The sequence below is a fragment of the Castor canadensis genome, chromosome 1 (assembly GCF_047511655.1).
Source record: "Castor canadensis chromosome 1, mCasCan1.hap1v2, whole genome shotgun sequence".
Taxonomy (NCBI): domain Eukaryota; kingdom Metazoa; phylum Chordata; class Mammalia; order Rodentia; family Castoridae; genus Castor; species Castor canadensis.
The window spans coordinates 205,505,181-205,528,312 of record NC_133386.1 but is presented as its reverse complement, the minus strand read 5'-3'; the positions used below and the strand labels follow the sequence as shown (position 1 = coordinate 205,528,312).

Sequence of the window (23,132 nt, the reverse complement as noted above, 5' to 3'; positions counted from 1 at the left end):
AGGTTCCTCCCATCTTTTTTCCTCATATTTGTCATGTCTGCTCAGCCATGGCACATAATGGCTGCTTAGGCTCCAACCGTTACGTCCACACTCCATCCGGCAGTAGCAAAGAGAGGCATGTCCCACCTTCAAAGATCAGCTTCCAGAAGCCACTCCCACCACTGTTGCTTATCTTCCATTGGCTGGATTCTAGTCACATGGTCACTCCAAGCTTTGCTCAAACTTGGGGTTCCTATTTCTGAGAAGAGAGAAAGGTGCTGGGGTCTCTGCCCTGCCTTCCTTAGCATGGGTGCCACGGCTCCTCGGCCACCTATCATCACTTCCTTCCTTCCCTGGTGGCTTCTCAGATGCCCAGGGCCCAGGCAGGGAGCTAGGGATGTTGGTGTCCTGCTGCTCCTCAGCCAGAGGCCACCTGCTGGAGATCAGAGCCCTGCCTGTCCCACCTAGGCCTAATCACAGCCTCACTCACCAGGGCCGAGGACTCTGTCCCAGGCCGGTTCCAACGTAAAGCTGGGTGGCTGCTGCCAGAGGTCTCCCGAGGCGGGACAGTGACCGTAGGGTCACTCCAGCTCAAGCCTGGATGAGGCCATCTACAGGGGCACCGACCAGGCCAGCACCTTCCCCAGAACCACACCCAAGGGACAGGAAGGACCCCAAGGGTGGCCGTGTGCCAGACACAAGATGCAGACCGCACACTTAGCCACCCTGGCCCTGGCCTGGCACTGGAGGTGGCTGGTGCACCCCACCACAGTTCTGAGACAGGACAAGCAGCGTGGCCCTGCCCAGCTCCCACAGGGCGGGTGGCAGGAAGGCACAGGCATTGGCTGTGTCCCCAGTGTACTGCAGCCTCACAGCAAACCACAGCCCAGCACAGGCCGTGCCCCAGACCCTGCAGGATGTCTGCCAGCTGTGCCTGTCCTGCCTGGAGACCCACAGGGATGGTGGCTGAGGTCTGGGCACAGCTGGTCACAGGAAGATGGTGTCCGTTTCAGAGACCAGTGGCCCTCCATGTCCAGAGCCCCTGGATCACACCTTGTGTAATCCAGGAGAGGAAGGAAAGGCCTGGGTAGGAGGTCACCAGACCAGGCAGGGCGCTAGTCCCAAGGCTGGAACCCACAGCTGCAGTTCTCCTTCAGAAGCAGATGGCGCTGCTTCCCTGACAGCACGCAGACCCAAAAGCTGCCCTGGTCACTGTCCTCCCTGGAGGACCAGCCTGGCACTGTCCCAGCAGGGAGATTCGTCAGGACAGGCCTGCTCGGGGGCCGTGTGGCCCACGCTGTCCGTGCTGGACGAGTGGGGCAGACGCAGAACCACATTCAGATGGTACCGAGCGCGTACATTGCCTCAATGAGTGTGGACCGGAGGAAGCTGTGGGAGGGACAGGAGGTGACACGCTGACCAAGAAGACCTGTCTGGGAGGTGGCATCCAGGCTTATACCCAAAGGACAAGAAGGAGTCACCGTGCAAGGAGGACGTTGGCAAGTGCAAAGGCCCTAGGGCAGGGACAGCACTGGCACAGGCCCTGGCAACAAGCCAGCAGTGTGGCCACCTCCAGACTGACAGAGGCTGGGGTGGGGTCAGCGTGGTGTGCCAGGCCTGGAGAAGTCTCAGCAGGCATTTTGTTCTTAGTGCGGTAAGAGCAGGTGCAGAGTCCTCTGGGGACCCTGCCTTTGGGGGTGAGGGAGAGAGACCCTCACTGCTCTTCACAGGTTCTTGCCACTGCTAGTAGCCGCACTGGCCTCATTGTCCCTGCAGAGCTGAGGGGCATAAACAAAGCAGACCGAACCCCGCACCTGGAGCCACGGAGCAGCAGCCCAAGCAGAGGGTCACAGAGAGAAGACATGGCAGCAAGGTCCCTCGAGGTATGAGACCAGCTCCGGGGGTCACCAATTACAAAGCAGGGTGATCTCACTGCCATCGAAACAAAGCCAGCTCAGGATGTCACAGCCAGGAGCAGTCGAATGAGGGTGACATGGGGACCCCGGATCAAGGAAAGGACACCATGCACAAACTGAGAGCCCAGGGAAAGGCTGGGCTGTGGTTAATACCCATCATTATTGGTGTTGATGGATCAACAGGTGTGACACACAAACGCAAGAGGTCACGGACAGCTCCATGCCTTTTCTACAAATAAAACTGCTGAGAAGCTAAAAACTGATCACGAAAGTCAAGTGTCATTGCCTTTCTGTTAATAAAGACTAGCAGGGCGGGTGTTGGTGGTCACGCCCGTAATCCCAGCTACTTGGGAGGCTGAGATCAAGAGGTCAGAGGTTGGAGGCCAACCCCAGGCAAATAGCTCGCTAGACTCCATCTCCAAAATAACCAGAGCAAAATGGTGCTGGAGGTGTGGCTCAAGTGATAGAGTGCCTGCTTTGTGAGCACAAAGCCCTGAGTTCAAACTCCAGTCCCACCAGAAAAAAAAGAAGAGAAAAAAGTGCCCCGTGTGCACAAAGACCCTGTGTAGAAGGGCGGAGAAGGGTGGCTGTGTTTCTTAGGTGGAGAAGGTTGACTTTGCAGGTGAGCTACTCACTCAACCGTCCGTCCAGCTAGTGAGCCTCTGTCGGGGCCTTGACTGTGTCCTCACAGCCCTGTATGGAGGAGCTGGGGTCTGGGAGGAGCAGGCCACGGGGCCTCCATCCTGCCCGAGTGAGGGCACCATGGGAGCCAGGTCAAGCGACGGTCCGAGGGTGACCTACCTTCAGGGCAGAAGCAGCAGCCTCCCCAAGAAGGTGGGGTGTGCCTTTTTTTGGAGGGGCTTGGCGGGGCGGGGGGCGAGTCCAGACAGAGCCCAGTGGTCCTCTTGGGCAGGCGCTGTGGCAGCGCAGGGAACAGCTGGAGGTCAGGTCTGCAGGCAGGGGGAGGCCAGCAGCCCTTCCTCATCCAGCACTGGGGAGCCATGGACGGGTAAGGAGGCAGCGGTGAGATCGGATGGCTTCTGTGAGCATGAGACTCACCCCTATCCTCCTGCATTGTGGGGAAGCTACTCACCATGACCCTTGCCACTCCCTGTGGTGGCCAAGAGGAAGTCCCCCCTCCCCCAGGGCCTATCGGACTTCCATCTCCTGGGGCCTCTGCCACCACATTCCTGGCCGGGGTGATCAAGATGGACAGAGGCTGGGCCCTTGGAGTGCCACGGTCACTGCTTCTGGCATGTCCACATCCCCTGAGCACAGCAGCTCCTCCCCCGGGACCACAGTGGCTCGTGGGAAACCAAACATCCTCTGCTGGCCAGCACCCTGACAACAGGGGTATCGCAGCCTTGGCCTCTCCCCCCTCGCCCAGCCCTGGCCTCTGGGAAGCAGTCACTCAATTAGGGGTTGGGTGGGATAAGGAATGCCACAATGTCCCCTGGCCCTGGCCAATGGCACACACCTCTGTGCTGGGAAGGAGGCTTTGGGGCCCCCGTGCTGCGGTCCTGGGGAGGACCCTGCTGTCCCCTCCAAACAGTACCAGGTGAGTGAATGGAGACCAGACTTGGAGCCGGCCTAGAGCAGGGGTTCTCCACCTAATTACCACAGGGCTCAGAGAAGGTGTGTGACTCGTCCACAGTCACACAGCAAGAGATGAGCGGAGTGGGTCCTCAGAGGTCCCCCACCTGAGAAGCTTCTAAAACAGTGGCAAGCCGGGCATCGTGGCTCACGCCTGTCATCCTAGCTACTCAGGAGGCAGAGATCAGGAGGATCGAAGTACTGCAGAAAAAAGAGAAAAAGGAAGAAACAAAGGAAGATCTTGTATCATGCGAATCACCGGATAGAGGGTCTCTGAAGCCATGATCCAAAAACCCACGAGGCAGGGCTCTGCTTCCTTCTGCATTTGCACTGCATGGATGTATCTATTTATTTATTTATTGTGCTACTGGGATTTGAACTCAGGGCCTTCACCTTAAGCCACTCCGCCAGCCCTTTTTTGTGATGGGTTTTTTTGAGATAGGGTCTTGAGAACTATTTGCCTGGGCTGCCTTTGAACTGTGATCCTCCTGAATTCTGCCTCCTGAGTAGCTAGGATTACAGGCGTGAGCCACCAGTGCCTGGCTTGTTTTTTATTTTGTTTTTAAGACAGAGTCTCACTATGTAGCCCAGGAACTCAAGACCCATCCCTTCACATCCCGAGTACTGGGGTCACACGTGTGAGCCTCTACACCTGGCAAATCTTTTTGCATTTCTTGACACCAGCCCTTACTTCAAGGAAGATTTGCACCTAGTTGGCTGATATGGAGTCGTCGAAGTTTGCCTCAGTTTCCCTGTTCACTTTCAAGAGCTGGTGTGAGGTCTACAAGAGATAAGATGTGTCGATTACCCTCGCACAAGGCATCTGTCACTGTCACTGGGCCTGTGATGATGCCCTGCCCTATGGGAGGATGCCAGAGGACAGGGCCCTTTGAGGAGGTTTGGAGAACAGATGGGTTTAAAAGACAGGGCTTGCAAACAGAGGATGAGGTCACATGCCTGCTGTCCACCGAGCCCTCCTCTGGGTCTGAGTGCCCCTGCCCTGCACCGCCCACCTGTGTGTGGATGGATACGACTCTCAGCCCCATGTCTGCATTCTTGATGTGACATCTGAGGCTGGTGGCAGGAACAAGTGACAGGGCTTCATGGTGGGGACAGGGACTGTGGAACCCCAGGCTGCAGACCCTTCCTGTGTGGCTCTTTCAAGCCTTTGGTCACAGCTGCTCTGTGCCCCGCGATCCTGAGCAGTCACCCCTAAACGCTCAGGACTTCTCTCTGCACCTGGGGTAAAGACGCCTTTCCCAGCCCATGAGGTTCTGACCGCCTCGGAGGCTCCAGCCCCCTGGTGTGCCTGGCGCCCTTCCTGCTCAAGCCCAGGCTGCCTCCTCCTGCGGGCTGTGGGTGTGGGCAGGTACCCGGGCTGGCCCTGGGATTGGGCAGGACAAGGTCAAGTTCCAAGGCCCAGCCTGATCTCTTGGGCTCCAGTGGTCCTTGCAGAACCAGAGCGTCTCCTCCTTGGGGAGGAGATGGAACTGACAGCCACCAGAGTCCCAGAGGCAGGTGTGATGCCATGACAAAATAAGGGTTTCTTGGTGCTCGAAGCAGGGGACCCAGCCTCAAACCTTTGCCTCACCGGGGAGGCACTCACAGGACACCAAGCTGGAGTTGAATCCGAAGCCTACCAGGTGTGAAAACCCACTGGCTGCCCCCTCAAATCCCCATTAGTCCTGCTATTGCCGCTGGGTCCAGGCTGACTGCTGGTCCCCAGCCTGGCCTCCCAAGTCTCAGCTCTGAGCCTTTGCTCTTTGCTCAGGTCAACCTTCTGACCCACCCCAGCTCCAGGTTGATAAGGCAACACTTCCTGGGCCTAGGACAGGTCTGACCCCAGTGTAGGTCAGAACCTCATCTTTCCCTTTTCCAATGCCCACTTACAGTAATTATTCTGAGCACTGGCTTTTTCCCTGGGGATGTCAGTGACACCAAGGTGGGATGAAGCCTTTCTGCCATGTCCCCAGTGTCAGAAACAGAGCCTGGCCCAGCAGAGCAACCAGTGTTTGTTGAATGACTCACTGGACTTCGGAGTAGGCATCATCACACTTTATTGAGGACAGTCCTGCCTAGCTTGAGTTTTGTTTTCTAAGATTCATGCCCTCTGTGGGCAGAAGGTTTTCCTCCCCATACAGATGGACAGATCCTGGGTGATGACGGTCCTACACTGTGGTCGGCTGGGCTGGATGTCCCCACTTCTCCCTGGGGTGCTCCAGCCACCTCGTCCAACTGGCCCCATGATTTCACAAAGACAGTAGGGGCTTCTTGGCGGCCGAGACAGCTCGGAGGGCTGGCCAGGCTTTATTTTGGCTTCTGCGTGGCGCTGGTTGTCGGTATTTGAGTCAGGCTTTCCAGATGCTGGGTCCGTATTTAACTAGAATGAGCTGCTGGAAGGAAGGCCGGCCGCACTGACCTGGTTCTCCAGGATGACCCCGGGGCTAGCAGAAGCTATTTTAAAGGAGGCTGCCATTTGGTCTTTGCCAAAATAGTTGAAAGAAAACCCCAGAATAGCAGGCTGGGTCTGCCCTGGCTTAGACGCCGTATCCCAGGCTTAGCGGCAGGCGCGTGAGATGTCAGGGAGAAAAGGGCCTCTTGTCACCGAGGCCAGGGGCCCAGGAATGGCCTGCAGGCTGCCTTATAGGGCCAGTGTTGGGCCACTGTCCCTAGCCTCACAGGCAAGAGGTCCTGCAGGGTGATGTGATAGAAGCCAGCTGGGAAGCACTAACTCCACTGTGCCACCCCTTGTCACCTAGACGGTGAGTGTCACCATTGCCCCTTCTACAAAGGAGAAGGAAGACTGAGGCCAAGAACCTGCCATAGGCCTCACAGCCAGGTGAGTGGGGGGGGAAGAGGGGAGTCCTGAGCCCAGGTGGCTCCCTCATGGGCAGTAAGGACATGATGGCTTCCTTACTGCAGGTAGAGCCACCTGCTGCTCCCTGCGCCCTGGAGGAGGCAGGAGAAGGGCTGAAGCTGCTTGTCAAGGGTTCCCTCGGCCTTCTCCAGGGGCCGGGATCAGTGTGTGACCCAGGTTGTTCATTTGTCATCCTGAGCACGAGCTGTGACTTTCCCCACATACAGCCGGGAGGCCCGCGTGGAAGGCAGGAGTCGTGCGCATGGCGACCCGGTGAAAGCCGCTGCGGGAATGTCTTTCCCAGGACACAGCTGGCTTGACTCGGTCTTGCTTTGCCCGCACTGACTGTGGAGCTTTCCAAGATACTGCCGGGTCCCTGCCACAGCCACTTGGGCAAGTCACCTCCCCTTCCTCCCTGGCTGAACTGGGATGCACCCCTGTGGAGCAAATGAGAAATAGGGTTCCCACAAGCAGCCAGCAGAGAGTGGTGTGCCAACCCAGAGCAGGGGTGGCATGTCTACCCGAAGGCTGTGCCATCTTCCCCGAGTCTTGCCCTGTCCTATGGTGTCTGCACGTGGGTCAGTGCGGCCCTTTACCTGGCCAGCCTTGGAGCCTGAGCGCAGCCTGAGCGTGCAGTGCTACTCACCAGGTGCACGGAGGCCAGGATGGACAGACATCCATGCACAGGTGAGCCCTCCCCACCTCCCCCAAGCTGTGAGCACAAACCAACCTCAGCTGCTCCCAGGGTGGGCATGTGGGGGATGATGGGAACAGGAAGGTGCAGAGTGACACTGGCACAAGCCAGATGACCCAGGGCGAGGATGGATGAGGAGCACCCCGCTCACCCCTCATCACGGGATGGAACTTCAGAGGTTAGGCTTCCCTGAAAGGTCAAGGTTGGACTGCGGTCTGAAGGCTGCTAGGGGAAGGAACCATTTATAGATTCTTCAAGGTCAACCCCCCACCTCCCCCTGCCAGTCAGAGGAGAGAGAGCAGGGCGACCTTGGGCAACTCTGGAGAGAACGCAGCTACCTGAGGGGGTCCCCTTCTCCACCTTGCCTTTCACAGGCTTTGTCCCCACTTTACAAAAGAAAGGTTGCTTAGGTGCAAGAGCCCCAGGGCACCAAACAAGGGACAAAGAGGAGCCCTGCAGGGGACTCTCCTCCCAGCTTCCCCAGACAGCCTCTGGCAACTGACCCGTGGCTGAGGTTTGCCGGGTGTCCTGTCTAGGCAAGTGGAGGGCCACAGGGGGGATTCTTGCCATGCACCGTGTCCCCCAAACTACACAGGATTGGCAAAGACACCATGGGCCCCTGAGGGCATCGGTGCCCGGCTCAGAGATGATCCAGCTGGTGTCTTACTTAGGCAGCAGCTTACTTAGGGGTTCGCTCTAGCTGTGTGGCTTTCCTGCCTGTCTGAATTAGAGAGAGAGGTCATCTCCCCATCCCAAGTCCCAGGGGACCGTCTCCCTGCAAAGTCCACCTTCACCACTACGTTACCAGGGAGCAAAGCGTCCTGGGGTTGAAGGGGGTATGCTGCAGCTCCAAGGCTGGAAAGAAATGTGCGTTAAACTCTGTGATGTCGCAGGGCCACGCTGACCTGAGCAGGGCTCCATCTCCCTCCTGCTGTCCCCTGGGGTCAGGGAGGAACCACCAGCTTAGCTAATGGTTCCCTCACTTTCCTGTGATGACAAGAACTTGGGCAGACTTCCAAAAGCCAAAAAGTGCAACTCCAACACCTGTGATCTGTCCTTGACAACCCGGCAGCTCGAGTCTATGTGGTGAACAAATTGAGAGATCGAGGCGGCCTGGGCTCACTCCTAGCCCAGTGCGAGTCAGTCAATTAAAAGGGAAGCTGGTGAAGGTGTCGGTGCACAGCGTGGAAACCTGTGTTTGGTAATGGTTGATCCAGTGGATCTTTGTGATTTTGAACATAGACTCTGGCAGGCATTCAAATCCTCGATTCATGTCACAACTTCCATTCTGTCTGCATTCCCGTGAGCCAGGCTTTCTGCATCCATCAAGATGGATGCCAGATTACTGTGTCTTTAGAGTCTAACAGACACATTTAAAAGAGCAAAGAGTGATAGAATTTTATCTTCATCATGAGCAAGATTTGGGCTTGGGGCATAGCTCAGGGGTAAAATGCTTGCACGCACACACACACAAACTCAAATTTTTGGGGGGGTGCTGGGGTTTGAACTCAGGGCCTACACATTGAGCTACTCTGCCAGCCCTTTTTTGTTTGAGATAGGGTCTTTCAAACTATTTGCCCAGGCTGTTTTCCAACCTTGATCCTTATAATCTCTGCCTCCTGAGTAGCTAGGATTACAGGTGTGAGCCACAGGTGCCTAGCTCAATACTTAAAATATGCTAGAGATTGTAGTTTTTGCAACTATTTGTAACAAATTTTGGATTTCAACTTAAGAAGGTATAAAGAAGCCAACTCAGTAATCTACACGAAGATGGAAAGTTAGGAGAGAAAAGGAATTGGGATCCCTGGTGATCACCTGCTGCCTGAGAAGAGCACATCAACCTGGCCCCTTCTTCCAGCCGGATCTGTTACCTTGGACAAAGAAACACCTACCGCTCAAGGAAAAAAAATAACATTTTCCCACCAAGGTCTTTTGAGTGAGGTGTGGGTTAGCTGGCCTCCAGGTTATCGAATCCAGCACCAGGAGTAAAGGGGACTTGTCTTCTGCGTGAGCGAGGGGCTCCTCACTGGGAGGAGGGCCTGTAGTTCCGGCTCTGTTCACCCTAAAACCCCTACGTGCTCTGCCCACTGCTGCCTGTGATTCTTCCCAGGGTTCCAGGTGGCACCTCCACCTCCGCCAGGAAGACAAGAGGCCCAGCCCACTGCCAGCCTCTCGCCCATGGCCTCCGCGGGGCACAGAGCTGAGCTGGCGGCAGGTGGAAGCTCCTGCAGCCCTGGAGACACGAGGTCAAGGCCGGCTCCAGCCTGAGAAGCCGAGGGCTGGCTAAGGAGACCCCCTCCCCTAAGCGCCCTCCCACCTCTGCCTTTTTTGGGGGTCACTTGTTTGATAAAGGGAGTCCCATTTCACTACAATCTCACAGAAACCCTGACAGAAGGGCACCATGCTAGGCTCAACTTTACAGAAAAACCAGTGGGGTTGAGAGAGGGTAAGTGACTTGTCCAAAGCCACACAGCACATCAGGAGAGGGGGCATGCACTAGAATCAGCTTGTCCTCTCCAAGTCTCCTGCCAAATTTGGGGCATCATTGTCCCTTGATGTGGGGCTAAGAATTTCCTCTGCAGGATGGGTAAGTTGGGCCAGGGGTTTTTGCAGATTCGTCCTGACATTGCTGGCCTCGGAGGGAAAGAAGGCAGGAGAGGAGGCCACCAGGGCATGGGTGTCACACAAGCTGAAGCATAGCATCTACAACCCTCCCCAGGCTGAGTCCATCCAGGGAAAGCGGGGAGGGCACAATGATCAAGGCTGACCTTTACAATGACCTTTCTTCTACCCCTACACTGAGCTTCCTAAGGGCTAGCAGGAGGAGGGCTCACTCCCACCCCCTCCCGGGCACTTCCCTCAGTGAGACTGGCAAACCCCATGCCCATCCGTGGAGCAGCCCCTGGCAGTTCGGGGGTCTCCGGTTCAGACAGGCAGGGAGACCCTGAGCAGATGCGGAATGGGGAGAAGCAAGGCAGGAGTACATCCCATCCTCTGATGCTTGGCTCCAGCCTTCCTGGTGGTCAGTCCACCAGGTCCACTAGGAACCCTTGTCCTCCCTGGGGAGGCCATGATAAGAACACAAAGCCTGGAAGGATCCTCTGGCATATCTTATGGGGTGATCAAAGGCTAGAGATGGCCTGGCTTTGAACTCCCCCTCTGGAAAGTCTGCCTCCCTCCCCAGTTTCACCCTCCCCTCCCCACCCAGATCCTGTCCCTGCTTCCTCTGAGCTACCTGGTGCACACACACACACACCTGTCCCCAACCATGGCCAGCTCCTTCTCATCCTTCCGTCACTGCTCACCTGTGCCCCTCCCAGAGGCACTCCATAAAGACTTGTCCAGCTTATGGGTGGAGGGACACTGGGGGCAGGAGGGCTATGCCCCTGGGTGACCTGGATGGAGCCCTTTTCCAGCTCCAGCCTCCTACATCCCCTGCCACGGCTCTGATGGGTCCTCCTGACTCTGACATCTTTGATTTGAAACACGGAAGAACGTGTGGGGAGTAGGGGCTGAGCTGTGTGTTTTATGATTTGCCAAGCAAACTGACGGACAGGGAAGTCAAACCAGCACATGGAACTCGGTCCCCACTCTGGGGTTAAAGATTACCTCCTGCACAGCATGAACCCTTCATGTCAGTGAGGCAGGCACCGTCAGTACCACAACTTCATTTTGCAGAAGGGGAAACTGAGGCAGGGATGGAGTGGGCTGGAGCCAGATTTGCCAGCTCCTTGACCTTGAGCTGTCAAGTGCTTGGAGCTGTGGTTATTCCTTCCTCCAATGGTGGTGATAAGCAGGGCCCCACCTTAACAGGGCTGGGCGAGGAGAAGTGGCGATCAGCCTTGCAAAGCCAACTTGCTTTTAGTTTGTGCCTGCTGAATGCAACAGCACAGCCACGACTTATCTGGACAGGTGCTGTGACTGGGATAAGGCACCAGACCCTTTCCACATCTAAATCCGCTAATTCTCTCAGCTAGGCAAATTGCTCATGGCACGTGGTGAGTGAGGGCAGGTGAGGACATGTGCCAGGCACCCGGCTCCCCAACCCTGCTCTCAAGCAGAGCAGCCACGTCTCCAAGGCCATAGTGGATGGGTGGCACCTGCAGGCTCTGAGGGCTGAACACCAGGCACCTCACTGAATTCCCCTAAAGGCCTCCCAAGTGAGAAGTCTGACATCTTCCAGACGAGGGAACTAAGGCACGGATTCTCTGTGCTCAAAAGATTCACACACCTGCATAGCGGGATGGGGTTGTTTGCATTGATCTGTGTCATCGGTGCTACCCGTGAGCCTGTCACCAAAGCTAGCTGGGCAAATCTGGGGCAAAGGAGAAACGGTCCAGGAGAAGAAGAAGACAAGACGATACTGGACACAGAGGCCACCTCTGTCTACCCAAGACACCTCTGTGACAGTGATTCCACTTTGTATGTATCCCCAAAAAAGTGGAAAGCAGGTAGTGGAACAAGTGTGGGCACCCCAGGTTCATAGTGGAAGCAACCAAGAGTCCATGGACAAAATGTGTCCATACACACAGTGGGATACTCTTTGGCCTCAAAAAGGAGGCATGAGTGACCTTTGAAGACTTCTGCTCAGTGAAATAAGCCAGTGATGAAAGGAATAACGCTGTGGGGGTCCCACAACACTTGGATCCACAGAGACAGAAAGGGAAGATGGGGTGTCAGGCTGGGAGGCAGTGGCTCATGCCTGCAATCCTAGCTACTCAGGAGACAGGGATCAAGTTTGTGGTTCCAGGCCAGCCCAGGCAACAAAAGCAAGACTCCATCTCAAAAGCATCCAACACACAGGGCTGGCAGAGTGGCTCAAGTGGTAGAATGCCTGCCTAACAAGCATAAACCTCTGAATTCAAACCCCAGTACTGCCAAACACACACACACACACACACACACACACACACACACACACAACCCCACAAAAAAGGGCTGGTGAAATGGCTCAAGTGGTAGAGCACCTGCCTAGCAAATGTGAGGCCCTGAGTTCAAAACCCAGTGCCACAAAGGAAAAAAAAAAGAAAGAAAGAAATTGTTAAGGGGCTCAGGGTATCCAAGGCCCTGGGTTCCATCTCCAGTACCACAAAGAAAAAAAAAGTTAAAATCGTCCATTTTGTGTTCGCAAAACATGGTATACTTTACCACCATTTAAAAAAATGCTACCAAAACAAAGCTAGTCAAGTTCCCCCTTCCCTTATTTCGAGGTACTCAAGAAAGAAGTGTGACTTTCCTTGGGGGGCATGGGGTCAGTTCAGACCACTCTCCCCCCAGCCTCCTGCCCCTGGGCTTTTGGTTGTTCTGTGGTCAAGAGAAAGGGAACCAAACTGAGAACTAGCAAAGCAATGTTCAGTTCACACTGGGCGCTGGCCCCGGGCTGGGCTGGGTCCTTTCCCCCTGAGGATCACAACCCAATTTTTATTATGATTCCTATTTGGCCAATTAAGCTCTTAACAGCTGAGCTGGCTGGTCAGAGAAGCCCCTCACTCCTTGGGAGAAGTGACTTTTCAGGGAATGAATTTCAAATGTAGGTCATGCAAGGTCACTGTCTGGAGGCCTTGGTAGCCAGCGTCAGCTGGAGCCCTGCCCTACCTTCTCACCTGCGCTCTCTGGAGGGTGAGCTGTGGGTGGGGTCTCCCACAGGATTACAACACGGCTTTGTTTATCTCACAAAACCTGAGCGTTTACGGCCACCCTGCCTTTGCTCAGCCTCTTCCACCAGGCCAGGCCATCTGCTAAGACTGACTTCGAGTCTCAGGCCCATGTTACAGATGAAGAAACAGGGAATAAATCGAGGTGAAAGGTCATAGGCTGCCAGGCTAGAGGCTGGACCTGAAACCCAAGCCAGTGGCAGCAGGGCCCGAACCTCTGTGTGCCCTTCCTTGCTCCCCAGGTTCTTGGTGAACTGGGCTCCCTGGAGTGTGATGGGGCAGCTGGGTCACCTGCTCCATTTCTGTCTCTGCCAGGCATGTGGTGTTGGGCATTGTGCCTTTGGGAAGGATCAGGTGGTGGAAGAGCTCCGAGCCCCTCATAACTGGCAGTCACTTACATAGCAGCAGCTATGGAGTACCAACTGTGTACCAGGCACTGGAGATAGAGCTGGGAAAGATCCAAACCTGTGCCTGCTCCGTGGACCTGACAGTCTAAGTGGGGGAGGGTCAGCTGATAATAAAGACGACTGGAAGGGCTGTGAAGAGGCAGCGAGCAGAACTAAGGGCAGAAGATATAAGGGCTGGTCTCCAGTGGGAAGTTTGGGCAGACAGAGAGGCCAATGTGTCTGGAGCAATGTGTCTGGGGTGGGGACAGGTGGCTCAATGGAAACAGGAGGTGGGACACAGAGAGGGGCTAATTAATCCTCGCTGTGCTCTCCCTAGCTCCACTGGACACTGAGAGGCCAGGCTTGCAAGGGTCACACGTGGGCTCAGGGAGAGAGTGTGGTGCAGGAGTCAGACCGCAGGTCATTGCAGTACCCAACTCAGAACTCCTGCTACCTGCCTCCTTCGGTCACCAAAGCATCTATAGGGTATGGTGGCCAGTGATCTGGGAGAACAACTGGCCACCTGCAGGGTCCTTAGCTGAACTACAGAACTCACTCTGAGGGACAAGATTGAGCCTGCTGTGAGTCTTGGGAAGAGAGGAGCCTCACCCCCTCCACCCCCCCAGGAGCTGGGGGAAAACAGTAGAGGGTCTCTGCCTAGGACAGCCAGCATAGGTGAGATCAGGGCCTAGGTCCTACCTCCCCAGTGAGGTACACAGGTGGACCCAGGCTGAGGGAGGGCAGCCCATCCCCCCTGCCATTCAGCAACTGGGGAGTCAGGGATCCAGAGATGAAAAGGGACATGCCCAAGCAGGTGAGGGGCAGGCTCTGCGTCCTGACCAGGAGGGTCTTCTTGGCACCAAATCTGCAGTCCCATCTGGGACCCCTCACCCCAGGCTGCCAGGGGATCTTGCAGCTGTGAGCTGGCTCAAATCCCCTCAGAGAGGGACAGAGATGAGGTGTGACCCTGCCACGGCCACTCCATGCCCCTGAGTGCCCCCTTCTGTGCCTCCGGACCTCAGGCTTTCTGGATCCCCTCAATCCATAAGAATAATTACAGGCCCAAGGGCAGGAGGGGAGGAGGGGCAAGAGGCCCAGGGATTGTACTGGTGGCAGCAAGGGCTGAGGCAGGCTCCAAACCCCTAAAACTTGGCTGTGTGGCCTGCTAGAGGGGGCAAGCCAGGCTCCTCAGGTAGGACAGACAACAGGGGTCTTCACAGCTAGGTGAGCCAGTGATCAGGCCCAAGGTAGCCCTCCCCCACCCGGCCTAATGTGCACAGTGGGGGGTAGGGCCGGGGCGGGGGGGAAGGGAGCCTTCCAGAGCCTGGCCTGTTCCTGGTAGGTTGGGGGCTCCTGCCTTGGCACCTGGACATCCCTGCTGTGGGACCAGAGGTGGGGGAGTGATGGGCCTCTGCCCTCTGCCCTCTGCCTGGCTAGCTGCTCCTGCGTGGAGGTGTGTGTGTGGAGGGAGTGTAGAACTATGGCCTTCTGCCTTTACCCTGCCTTGACTCCTTGGGAGCACCCACCAGGGTCAGCCTACTCAGGCGGCCTCCACCTGAGGGGTATACGGAACTGACCCCTGAGCAGCCAGGCCTGTGGGACCAGACTCCCTCGCTTCTCCAGCTGGCAGCCCCGGCTTGTCCCTTACCGGGCCAGGCTGCAGTGTGCAGTGCTCTTCCCCATCTTCATCACAGAACAGCCTTTAACACCCCAGAAAGGAACCAGGTGCAAGCGGTGCCCTAAAAGGCTATGTGTAGGGAAGGACACTAAGGCCTGAGCCCACTAGAGAAAGACAGGCGGGAAGGGGACCAAGCACAAGAAAAGAGCTCAACTTTTGAAAGCTCAAGTGCCGAGTCCCAAAGGGCGGGACGGACAGGTTTGTGGGCTGGGCGGAGCCAAGGGTGGGGGCCAGGGTCCCTCCAGGTGACAGTAGCTGAGCTCGTCCCTGGCCTCCTCCCCTCCCCTGTCCCTGATTGGCAGGCGGCCTGCGACCAGCCACAAGCTCCATAGCGTCCGGGCGCCCAGGCGAACACCAACGGCCCCCCGCGGGGGCGGCAAGTAGGAGGGGGCGCCCGGCTATATATATAGCGGCTCGGCCTGGGGCCGGCCCAGCGCGCAGGGAAGTGCGCACCGCTCCGCAGTCTCAGTTCCAGCCGTGCGTCCTTCGCCGCTGCCCGCCGCTCCATGCAGCCCGCATAGGGTCAGCGCCCCAGGACCGTTCGCTCGCCTCCGGTTGCTCCCTGGCCACTTCTGGTACTTCTGCCCGGGCCCAGGCCGTGCGCTCGCGCGGGCCGCCCCAAGCGCAGCTCGGCTCCCGGCTTCCCGGGCGCACGGACCGCCTGACAGACGCACGCACGGCCCGCGGGCCGGGATGGCGGGGCCCGGGACTGCCGCGGTGGCGCTGCTCCCGGCGGTCCTGCTGGCCCTGCTGGCGCCCTGGGCAGGCCGAGGGGTCGCCGCCGCGCCCACCGCACCCAACGACACGCTGGAGGCCGAGCTGGAGCGCCGCTGGGAGAGCCTGGTGGCGCGCTCGCTGGCGCGTCTGCCGGTGGCCGCGCAGCCCAAAGAGGCGGCAGTCCAGAGCGGCGCGGGTGACTACCTGCTGGGCATCAAGCGTCTGCGGCGACTCTACTGCAACGTGGGCATTGGCTTCCACCTTCAGGTGTTCCCCGACGGCCGCATCGGCGGCGTGCACTCGGACACGAGCGACAGTGAGTGGGGCGGGCGCGCGGACAGGGTTGGGGACGGAGAGCAGCAGCTGCCTCTTCCAACTCACACACAGAGGCCCCGGGCGGGCGACACCTGCTCGCGGGCTCTGGGAACCGGGCAGACTCGGGTTCCGGTCCCTTGTGACGCAGGGACTCTTGGTTCCAGCAAGAGTGCAAAGCCGGCAGGCACCGGCTCTGCGCACCCCGCCCGAGCCCCGCCTCCCCGCCTTCGGAAGCCCAGGCTCCGGGTGCCGAATTCCAGCGCCTTCCCCCGTGGGCACAGAGCGCACCGCGCAGCCACCGGCACCCGCGGGGGCCCGGGACACGCGCCCAGGCTGAAGCCTGGCTTGGGGGCCGCTAGGGCCGCCTGGGTCCTTTGGCGTGGGACTAGGCGCGCTGCCACTGGTTGGACAAGAGAGGAGTCTTGGGGGCGGCCTGAGATGGGGAGCCCCGGCCCTTTTCCTCCACACCCACCCCAGAAAGTAGGTCCCTAGAGACGCACAGGCCCTGGTACTTTGTGGGCCAGGAGTCACTTGCCCCTCAGTGACCTGCTCTTCCTCGCTAGGTCTGCTGGAGCTCTCCCCGGTGGAACGGGGTGTCGTGAGCATCTTTGGAGTGGCCAGCCGGTTCTTCGTGGCCATGAGCAGCAAGGGCAAGCTCTATGGCTCGGTGAGTACCTCGAGATTGGGCTGGACACCTCGTTAGGGACAGAACTGTAACATGCCCTTCCAAGCCCACCTGTGCCCGGGTACCAAGGGGCAGGTGGCAGGGTCACCAGATCACAGGTCTGGACCCAGACCAAGGGAGTCATCTGCTCCTGCCATCACTAAGTGGGCACCGCCCTGCCCAGTGAAAGGGGACATTGGGAGTTATTGTCTGTACCCAGTGGGATGGGTCCCTCCAGCAGGACACAGTGGAGTGAAATACTGTGGCCAGTTCACCAGCTGTTGTGGGCTGGCCATGTCTTCTTAGCCAGCTCCAGGCTCACACGATGCTCCTCCCTCCCAGCCTTTCTTCACTGGGGAATGCAAGTTCAAGGAGATACTTCTTCCCAACAACTACAACGCTTACGAGTCCTACGAGTACCCAGGCATGTTCATCGCCCTCAGTAAGAATGGGAAGACCAAGAAGGGGAACCGAGTGTCACCCACTATGAAAGTCACCCACTTCCTCCCCAGGATGTGACCCTCCGGAGCCCGCCTCAGCCTCTGGAAGCCCCCGGAGGAGCACTTTCTTTGGATGGAGAGTTTAATGCAAGAGTAGGTGTAAGATATTTAAATTATTTAAATATGTAAATATTGCCACCAAATTATTTATGGTTCTGGGGTTGTGTTTTGTAATTTTCTGAAAAGGAAAAAAAAAAGCAGTGCTGACTTGTCCAGTGCAACAGGGAACACAATCTTACCATTGGATAAATTTCATTGTCCAAAAGGTTTTAGGAAGCCAGGGGTGGTGGCACAATTCCCAGCACTCAAGAGGCTTAAGTAGGAATCATGAGTTCGAGGACAGCCTGGGCTACATACCCTGCCTCCAAAAAAAAAAAGTTGTCACGAGTGTGCTGCTATTTTGTGTTTCAAAAAATGGTGACCTCAGATTCCAGTGGCCTCCAACATCCTCTGTCTGGAAAGGCCTGCCTGGGGCCTGGAGCCAGTTCAAGGAGCTCGCGACCGGCTCCCTCCAACACCCTCCAGCAGCCTACTCCCTTTGTGCTGCATTGCTATGAACTCGGACATATCGGTTTACTTGGGGTAGGGAAAATGCACTGTCAAAGTCCTCGCTGCCACTGTTTTTAGATCTGCCAAGGCTGACCTTTGAACTCTCTTGCCGTCAATCTTCCACCTACCAGATGGGAGAGACCCTCAGCGGGTTTTCTAAACTCCTGTTTGCCCACGTCGCTGGAGCTGCTGGAGCGATGGGGGAAAAGCAAAATTGTTTTGTAAATTGCACAGGATGGAATCTGTATCCTGCTGGGAGGCTGGAAGTGGAGACATGGGTCTTTGCACCACCACCAAAATTTTAACTTGTCATAGAAGCTACTTCTGATAGTATATTAATAGAATGCATTTTTTAAAAAAACACAAAATTGAAAAAGCAAAAAAAAAAAAAACAGGCTAGCCCATGTATGGCGGAGCTAGGGGCTAGATGGGTATTTTTTGATGAACTGTTTCCTGTGGAGCCCGCTACCTTCTGGTGCATTCTTCCCTGTACACGTGCATCTGCCATCTACCTCAGGGCCCGGGAGCCACTGCAGATCTGCAGAAGGCTCAGGTGGGTGCATTTTGCCGTCACTCGTGGCTTTTTTTCCCCACAAGTAGTCAAAAGGGATTGCAGATAGCGTCACGCGGCCTGCTGGACCCTGGTCACGTTTGAGCTATCTTTACCTCGTGCTTTACTTTTAGTAAGGGCAATCATGGTGGAAATATTTGCAGACAGCTGCCGGGGTGCACTAGATGGCCACCAAGTAACCTTATATTTTTCTTTATATATTTTACAAATGTAACCCCTGTCGCTGAAACTCAGATGGAAGAGGCAGGGTCGGGGATGTTTAAAAAAAGTCCCGAGGTGATGGCAAACATTGCATTTTAATGAATGACTCTTTGGAGTTTATACAAAATGACCTTAGCTTGCTACCAGAAATGCTCTGAATGTTTCGCCAAGACTTTAAGACTCTCCTAAGATGTTCTGAACCGGCTCCCAAATTAACTTTATGGGAGTCTACAGACAGCAAGACTGGAAAATCTGATTGGTGCTTTTTTGTCTTTCACATTCCTTTTGCAAGCTCTTTGTTCGAATGCAAATCATCTACTTAAAATACTATTCTTACAAATCCCAAAAAGAAAGAATCCACTTGCCAGGCCACTAAGGCTGGACCACACATCTTAAATGGCAGTTTACAGTCCTGACCTTACCACGTAACATAAATTCGCTAACTTTTAAACCAGGCCCTGGACTCGGGAGTGGTGAGGAAAGATGACAAGATAACCGTCAAAGATCTTCAGTTGTTTGAGGGTGGGGTTGGGAGGATAAATTGTGGACTTTTTGTATCTAACTGTTGTCACAGTAGCAAACTGTGACCATCCTGAAGCAGCAAATTCTCATCAAATTGTCAAATGTCTGGAGTGCTGAATTCTGTCATCCTTGACCTTGCTCCATGTATCTAGGGATGCAAATGTGCCTTTGAAACATTGCGAAGTTTTCATGTTGCATTTGCCACTGTCCCAGAATCCGTCTGTAGTTCTATACAGGTGCCAGCCCTTGGTGTGAAGTATGTGCTGTGCACATCGAGAGCCCAATAAAGTGAGAAGCATTTCGTCACGTATAAAGGGAACCCACTGGACTTGGAGAGGGAATTAAAGATGATACAAACATACCTTGGAAGTGCCCAGGTCTGCTTCCTCCACGGGTCCTTTTCTATTGAGGCCTGAGCCCCACATTTGCTGGGGTAGGCGGCGGGGCGGGGGTGGGAGGGGTGGGGGGGTGGGGGGCTAGCAGGGCGGACAACACAAATTTAGTCAGCTGTGTCCACACAAATGTAGCCTTGAAAGTAGGAGCCTTGCAGCTAGTAGAGTGACTCAAGTGGTAGAGTGCCTGCTTAGTAAGTGTGAGGCCCTGAGTTCAAACCCCAATGCTGCAGAAAAAAGAAAGAAAGAAAGAAAGCAGGAGTCTTAGGGTTGTGGCTGTCACCAAGTTTTGCCTTGAATGGGACCTGTAGTGTGCTCTCATTCTCTCTGTGGGTTCTGTGATGCTGATCCCACATAGTCACCAGTCCAGCTCCTGGCCCCAGGATGGGCTCACTACAGTGATTCTGATTGGAGACCAGCCCCCCAGCAATAAGTTAGAGAGACCCCCAACCTGACCAATTAAAAAGCTGGGCTTGGTGGTGCATGCCTGTCATCCTAGCTACCCAGGAAGCCTAAATAGGAGGATCTCAGTCCAGATCAGCCTGGGCACAAATGTGAAGATATTTGAAAAATAACTAAAGCAAAAATAGGTTGGGGGTATGGCTCAAGTGATAGAGCACCTGCCTGACAAGCTCAAGGCCCTGAGTTCGAACCCCAGCATCACCACCCCACAATAAGGAAATGCAGTAAAATCGTACAGAACAAAAATACCTGAGTTGGTTTGTTTTTGAGATGGGGTTTTGCTGGAACTTGCCATCCTCCTGCCTCAGCCTCCTGAGTGTTAGGGGTTACAGGTGTGTATCATGTATTCATAACTACTTTAAACTAGAGTCTATTTAGATTTTTGTGTTTGAGACAGGGTCTTACTATGTAGCTCCAGGCTGGCCTGGAGCTCGCCATCCTCCTAGCTTAGCCTCCTGGGTGTTGAGGGAGGATGCCTTAATCAACGTGGTAGCCGGCCTTGCAAAACCACCAGCCTGGCATGCCTGGAGTCTGGGTTTCTTCTCTTCCCACAATATGACTGGCCCCAAAAGTCGATCAGGCTGGAGGATTCTAAACTACTCATTTTGCTCCCTGGGACGTCACACAGCATACCTTGTTTCTGTTTGGTGTCCGAGATCTGCACGCATTATGGGTTTAGTTGCTCCCTCTCCCCAAAAGATGTTCAAGCCTTAACCATACTCCCTGAGAATGTGACTGTCGGTCCTGACCATGGCAATGGTGTTCAAATGTGACCATTAGGGTAGGCTAGTCCTGTGTGTGAGAAATGTTGCCTTTGCACAAAGATGGCCGCTTGCACACAAGGGCAGAGAGCAGATGAGGCTCCTCAAGCCAGGGAGGCTGTGTGTCCTCGTGCACGACCTTCAGAGGGAGCCCCTTGGTCGTGCCCTACTTTCCACTGGGGATTCCACAAATGCTGTTTTGAGCCACTGGGCTGTAGCGCTTTGTAATGGCTCCCCGGAGACTGACGCAGGTGGCTGTCTCCTCCCTGTCCTACTGGCCTTTGTGGTCCTCAGTTGGGCTTTGTCCTGGTTAAACAAGGAATGTCCCACTCAGCTTTTGGGGATCCAGCCCTTGGATTTCCAGCCTCCAACACTGGGAGATGATGGGGAGGTTGTCGACTGGGTCCAAAGGGTGTTATAAAAGTCGTTCATTCAGCCAGGGACTAGCTACTTGGGAGCTACTTGGGTCAGGATTGTGGCTCGAGGTCAGCCCGGGCAAATAGTTTTTGAGACCTCATCTCTAAAATAACCAGAGCAAAATGGACTGGAGGTGTAGCTCACGTGGTAGAGCGCCTGCTTTGCAAGCTTGAAGCCCTGAGTTCAAACCCCAGTTTCATTCACTCATTGGAACATTTTGAGTGCCTGCTGTGTACTAGACACAGTTCTAAGTGAGGAAAAAAGGTCCCTGCCCTGGAGCCCTCTTATAAAGAGGGAGGTGACGTAAATAAAAGACATAAAAATTCCTGGCAAGGTGAGCAGTGCCAACATGACAGGAGAAGAAGGGAGGGAGGCAGGAGGCTGGGGGGTTGGGGGGTGGGGTAGGCGTCCCTGCAAGGATAACGTGAGAGAAGCCTTAAGGTCCCCATGGAGGGAGGAGGCCAGGGGAGTCAGAGCCTTCCAGTGAAGGCGCTGGGCTGGGGACAGGGAGGGCCAAGGCTGAGAAGTCAGCTCAGGGGCCCCTGGTCCACTCTGGGATGAGGCCGAGGGAGGCCCTGGTATGGAGCAGAGAAGGGCTGTTCTCATTGTTGGTCCTTTGAGAGACTTAGTGACAGTCCGCACACACGGGGCTTCTCTACTTGCTTCTGGGACAGTGGTCTGCAGATAGCAGGTCCTGCTGGGGGTGTGGCCAGGCTCCTGGAGAGCCGAGCCCCCCAGAACCTGCACAGGACCCAGGCCTTGAGTCCGACCACTGGACTTTGGGATGAGCCCCAGCTTCCCAGCTCCCATCCAGGCAGCCTGTGCTGGCTTACTCCTGTCCCATTTAAAATGTGACAGGCCACAGGCTCTTGAGCTTAGAGCCCCATGGACCCTCTGTACCTGTGGGTACCACACATGGGATTCCCCTACCTACGTGAGTCCAGGGACCAGTCCCCCAGAATACTTTGGGGTGACTGTATTTCTTCAACGCTAGTATTTGTAAGGGCTCTTTGTGGCTTTGTGTTGAGCCAGGGTCTCACCATGCAGCCCTGGCTGGTTCTGATTTGAGACCCTCCTGCCTCAGCTGGGATCCCAGGTGTAGACAACCACACCTGGCTTGTAAGTGTTCTTGATTTGTCATTCAAATACTGTCCAATTCTTTTAAAAGGAGGGCGGGAAAGAGCTCTCTCAGAGCTGAGCCTGCCCCTAGGGTGGGGGAAGGGCAGGGCCACCCGGTGGGGGAGGTGTCCTGTTACTGGAAGAATCAGGCACATTGTAAGGAACAGAATTGCCACAAGTGACACTATTACTACACAATGTGACTCCATCTCCCACCCAACTGCTCCCCCAAACACACCCTAGCAGGACCCCTTCCCTCAGACCCACTCCACTGGGAGGCAGCAAAGAATTTCAGCCTTAGTGTGTGCAAACCCAAGTGTGGCCTCCCACCTGCCCCTCCTATCCAGAGGCAGAGCCACCTGCAGGGCCTCCCTCCTCTGCCTCCCCCCGCCCTGCAGCCCCCAATAGGGCCGGTGGTCTCCCCTCCTTACACTTGAAACCTAGGGATCTTTCTACTTGCCCAGCAATGACCTTCCTAAGGCTACCCCTCCTGGAGCCCGACTGGCCACTGTGGCCTCCCAGTCAGCTCCTACTTCTACCCTAACCCCACAGGCCACTCCCTAGGGGGTCTCAGCACGCCTTCTGTTGTGAAAATGGTTCTGTACCTCCCATTGCTCTTTGGGTGGGGAAGACAGCCTTGGCCAGGCCAAGGTCATTCTGGTCACTTGCTGTGCCTAACAGGCGACCCCCAGTTAGTGACCAGAGCTGCTTCTACCACTTTCTCTTATCTTGTCATGTCATGGGAATTTGTTCAGCGCAGTTTGCTTTTCACAGTGTTGAGGGGCTCAGCTGGTCGGTGGGCTCCTCTGGAGGTCCCAGGCTGGTATCTGACAGGCATGGCTGTAGGGCTGCGCCATCTGAGTGTCCAAGAATGGTCTTCCCAGCATCGCACTGAAGTGTTGCCATCCCTGACAATTCAGGGTCCCTGGGACAGGTCTGGACGATTCCAGGATGGCACATCACCAGGGGTCAGAGACCATCCAGGCCAGCTCCAGTCAAGGGAAGGAATTGGACTATGCTTGAAGCCTACAGCTTAGATTTGCAGCCAACTTTAATCTGTCCCAAAGGCTGTCACCAGTTGGAGGTGTAGCCTTGTGGAAGAGCACTTGCTTAACACATGCCAGGCCCTGGGTTCGATTCCCAACACACACAAAAAAAAGCACTTGCTCTTGCCAAGGCCTACCC

The 23,132-nt window shown here is 55.7% G+C and overlaps 1 protein-coding gene across 1 annotated transcript; it reads left to right on the top strand.

Moving 5' to 3' along the window:
* The first annotated feature begins 15,450 nt into the window (after positions 1–15,450).
* Positions 15,451–16,972, top strand: Fgf4 (fibroblast growth factor 4). The gene is made up of 3 exons (XM_020179380.1): positions 15,451–15,790; positions 16,353–16,456; positions 16,796–16,972. The coding sequence occupies exons 1-3, from the start codon at positions 15,451–15,453 to the stop codon at positions 16,970–16,972; spliced, it is 621 nt and encodes a 206-aa protein (XP_020034969.1).
* The last annotated feature ends 6,160 nt before the right edge of the window (positions 16,973–23,132 follow it).